Here is a 4,930-nt window from a genome sequence, read left to right on the forward strand (position 1 = left end):
ATCAGAAAATATTTAAGATTAAAAAATTTACAAAAAAATATACAGTTTTATATGGCTGTATTATAATTACAATAACGAAACCTGTATTTTCCATATATTTTTTTAAAACTATACTTTTATGTAATATGACCCAAATATTTCTATGCTAATTTAACAAAATAACTAATTAATAATAAATTACAAAAAAATATTAATTTTTATTGCATATTTAATTATACATATGAATGATCAATTTTTTAATATGAATTTTGATCAAATGTTGAATATTCAAAAGCACCATATGAAAACGGGATACTTCTTTCGTCATCCATAATTGAAGGTTCTTGCAGTACACTATTCAATTCTTCATTGATACCTGCTCCTTTCTTCCTATTCTTTTTAGTAAGAACTTTCCACAAAGGTGTGAACTATAAAAATAATTTGGTAAATTTACAATTTAATTATTGTATATAATTAAAAAAAATATGAACAGTTTTTTTAATGCAAATAAATTTTAGTTTACTTTAAAAAGAAGGCCCAATAACAGAGCAATTCCTATGGGTGCTGAAGTTTTTATGATTTCTGGGTTATTTGGTATTCCATTGAAAAATTCACTTAGTGTATGTAGTATGTTACCGTTATTAGCATCTATTTCATTAACTTTTTCTGCAGTAGGAACATATGCAGAAACAGCTCCTTAACTACCGATAAATCCACCAGGAGTTTCACGATTAGTAGATCTATCACTATATGTCTTATCACAGGTAGGTGAACGAGGAATATTCGTTTTATCAGTAACTGAACATGCAGTATCTGTACTACTTGAAGTTACATCACCCATAGATGTGCGAGCTAGGTTTTCACCACCAACGTTTGTAGAAATCATAACATTTCCAGGAGGAGATAAACCATCTTTAATTCCTACAGGAACTGTTTCATTATCAGGGTCTTGTTTTCCATCCGCTATTCCTTTAATGGGTTGTAATCTATGGAGATTATCATACGACGTTTGATCAGCAGATATACCACTTTGGTGAGTTATTCCTTTTAAATCAATTTCTTGAGAAGAACTAGTTGCATCAAATTCCTCCGAAGCGCTTTTCGATGACGAATGAGAAACTTGATGATTACTTAATTCAGTAGTTGTGACAGGTTCTGGGAGAGATTCAGATTGTGCCGAGGCTTGTTCTAATTGAGGTTTTTTAGGATTCTGAATATCTAAGGGTTCAGATGATCCAACTTCAGTTTTAACAGGACTAACACGATGCTTTGAGTCTTGATGTGATTGCGAAGGTACACTTGGKTGKTCTGATTCTTTCCTTTCAGGATGTACTTCAACTGGATTTTTTGTTTCTAGGTTTGGTGAACTTATCGTATTTGAGCTTTCTCTAGGTGGTATTAATTGTGTTTTCGCTTTTGGTGATTTAATTCGTGTGCTTTTTTGATGGCAACTTTCACCTTTACAAGTTCCTTTTGTATCAGGTCGTAATGAAGCTTGATTTTTAACAAGAGATAGAGGTTTCGTACGACAAGATGATATATTAGGACATAATGCACTAAAACTTTTTATTTTGTCATCTTCAAGTAAATCAAGTGATAAACCATTTCTTTGAGCACAATTCTTTATCTCATTATTCTTTTGTTTTATTTGTTCATTTAATTGATGCCATTGTGTGTAAAAATTTGGATTCGTGCTTCTATAACGATCATTAATTTTTTCTTCAATTTCCTTTTTATATGTAGAATATTTATTTAAGCAACTAGCACCTTTGAATTGTTGCCAATGTCTAAAGCTCTTAAGATATGGTGAAGACATACTTTCCTTTACTTGTAATTATGTATTTTTCACGTATTCTTAATTTAAATAAATAATTTCTGGAATATAATTTATGTATATGTGTAGAAACATTCACAACATCAGATACATTTATTTCATATTACCGTTATAGATTATTAATATTTGGTATGCATACATTATTACAATAATAAATGGTATAAATAAATGTCCTTTAACATATATATAGTACGTTTTAAAAATGAATAAATTAATTATTTTAAATAATACGATTTGCATATAAACAATTATTTTTAAGAGATTCTGAAAGATAATTGATCATTGGAAACATATGTTTAAAGTGTTTCGTCAAATTTTCATGTATTCAATAAATATGTCACAAATGTTTATATATTAAAATATGAAGTTCTCAAATTAATTAAAAGTGAAATAAGGACAAAGAGTTTTTATATAACGCACGAAATCAAATAAAATAGTAAATGTTATATCGTTTCGTCTAATTAATATCAACAAATGAGTTTGCACTTGTTCCACTAATTATTACATACTTATGTATATATATTTTTTTGTATCATTACTAAGACACACATTTGTTTATTATTCTCTGTATTTTCGTCTTTAAGTCTTTTGCATTTCTCATTTTTCGTCTATTGTACTTTTCATGAAATGTTTTGCATTTCTGTTTTGTTCCCAAACAAATATTTTACTGCTAACGAATTTGTACAACTGCTGATAATATGCTATCGAATTATAATTTTCACAATGTACTATATAATAGTAACTAATATACAAATTGTTAATAATACGTAGATTTACATTATAATTGTAAAACTGCTTGTAATTAATATATCAATTAAATACGTAAAAAAATTATATAAATCTACTGATCTAAAATTAACAACTTTTTGATTTCATAGTATATTTAAGGGCTATTAATTTTACTGAAATATCTTTCCTGTTGATTACAAGCGTAAATGTCAACATATTTGCTTCTTTCATCATCACAAAAGTTATTTATTGTACAATTAAAATGCTACAAAATAAATGGATCAATCATAAATCTCATTTAATTAATAAACTATTAAACAAACATTTACATTAACTTTTAAAAAATTATTAGCATCTACGGAAAAACACATTCTTTGTATTAATACTAAAAATTAATAAAACAAACTGGATAATGCTTTTTATAACGAATGATAGAACATCTTATATAGGGAATAATAACGCATAGAAGTTAACATTTTAGCATTATTTTATTGCAATAATTTGTTCGCAACGTTTTCATTCAAAATAATAAATTAAAATGAATACTAATTTTTAATATGGTAAGCACGAATATATTAATCTGTTGCTTGCATCATAATAATTTAGTTATTAATTTCTTTACTGCATGTATAATTTATTACATTTACGGAATATAATATAGATTTATATAATATATTTAATATAGAAATACAATATAAACCCAAGTATTATAAATAAATGTAACTGTATTTGTATTCTTTAGTTCATTAAAAAAATGAATTACGATTTTTTCTTTTTTTTTCCTACTGTAAATTGCTGTATATTACAATTTTAACTTAATGCAATTCCACGGAATTTTATGAGAACGAAAGCACATAGTGATAATGCATAATAATTAGAACAGTTTGAACTATTTATGAAGGGACACATATTTCATAGTTATAAAATCCCTTAAATTATGCTACTTTGTGTTTATATTTGGAAAATTATCCGCTATCAGAATCCTTCGTTTTATCCTTTTAGCATTAGATGTGTAGTTAACATGATGATTACAACTTTCCGTGAATTTAAGGTTTAATATAATTCTATGTTTACATTTAAATGGATCATATGATAGTTATTAGCTTAATAATGTAACTTTGTGTGAAAAACGTTATTATGAATTAGTTAAATAGGCGTTATTTCATTTAACTTAAATATATTGTTCACACTTTTATTTTTATATGTACTCATTTCAAAATTATAATAGAAAACAAATGCGCTTTATAGTAGTTATTATTTTTGTCTAATAAATTTCGCTCTTTCTATAGTTCTATAGTGTAGTCTTAATTTTTATAGTTTTAATTTTAAGCGTTTCATATGCTATGGTTGTGTTAATGTAACTATCCTTTTAAGAAAGTTATGATTTTATTACACATTACATACATTTTTATTGTTTCCTTATTAGTTTTATTTTATTGCGTATATGATAAAGCAAGAATGTGTGTGTAAAATATAAAATAAAAATGACACAATTTTGTAAAACTGTTCACATAAAGACAATAAATTAATTAAAATTATTTTACAAACTAAAAAATTTGTGAAATACAAAGAAAAGTTTCTTTGTTGTGCAATTATGTAAGTTCGTAATTATTAATATATGTATGCAATTATATTAAAGTTATTGTTTTACGTAGTACGTTATCATGTAATTGATTTTAACACCGAAACATCTCATAAGTATTGATGACAAATATGTATACTTAAGGAGTATAAACGTTTATTAATATGATATTTTTAAAGTTGTTTTTTTCAGGATTAATGATGTTTACAACCTAATAGGAGGTACATATACATTATTGTGCGAATATATTTGTGTATAATCTATATGGTAATTAATATAACATTGCTTAATCAGTAAATATAGGTTCATCATGCCATATGTTATTCAGCTATAAGCAGTAGGCATGAAGCGTAAATCAGTATAATTATTCTGTTTTTTCTATAAATTTGAATGGACAATGCGCAACTCTTTATATCTAGAAATTAAAGAATAACTTCTGTGTGTGTGTACTTATAAATAGTTTTTAATTTTGATTTTTTACACAAATAATTATGCATTTTGGTAATATATGATAGAAATTGCGTTTATATACTATATTAATATTATTAATGTGGTTATCATGTTTTTTATGTTTACCATATCTTACAAAATTTTCATAGAAATTCATAACCTAACATTTAATTCGGCATCTATTGATTGTAAATAAAAATTTTTCCGAATGTTGTCCTAATTATATTATACTTCTTTCTTATTATTTTTCTGTATTTTTATCATAATAAAGTTGCAAAAAATTGTAAATAGTATAAATATAAATATTTGCCCTTTTATGTGATTTACCTTTTTAATTATTGTAATTATTTTAAATC

General features: G+C 25.2%; 1 protein-coding gene across 1 annotated transcript; it reads right to left on the reverse strand.

Annotated features, from left to right (window-relative positions):
- Positions 1-236: 236 nt before the first annotated feature.
- PVX_013120 (variable surface protein Vir18, putative) lies at positions 237-1,795 on the reverse strand (the record flags this gene model as incomplete). Its single annotated transcript, XM_001612468.1, has 3 exons — positions 237-407; positions 503-645; positions 682-1,795. The coding sequence occupies 3 exons, from the start codon at positions 1,793-1,795 to the stop codon at positions 237-239; spliced, it is 1,428 nt and encodes a 475-aa protein (XP_001612518.1).
- Between the last annotated feature and the right edge of the window lie 3,135 nt (positions 1,796-4,930).

The sequence above is a fragment of the Plasmodium vivax genome, genomic scaffold (genome assembly GCF_000002415.2).
Source record: "Plasmodium vivax scf_6603 genomic scaffold, whole genome shotgun sequence".
Lineage (NCBI taxonomy): Eukaryota > Apicomplexa > Aconoidasida > Haemosporida > Plasmodiidae > Plasmodium > Plasmodium vivax.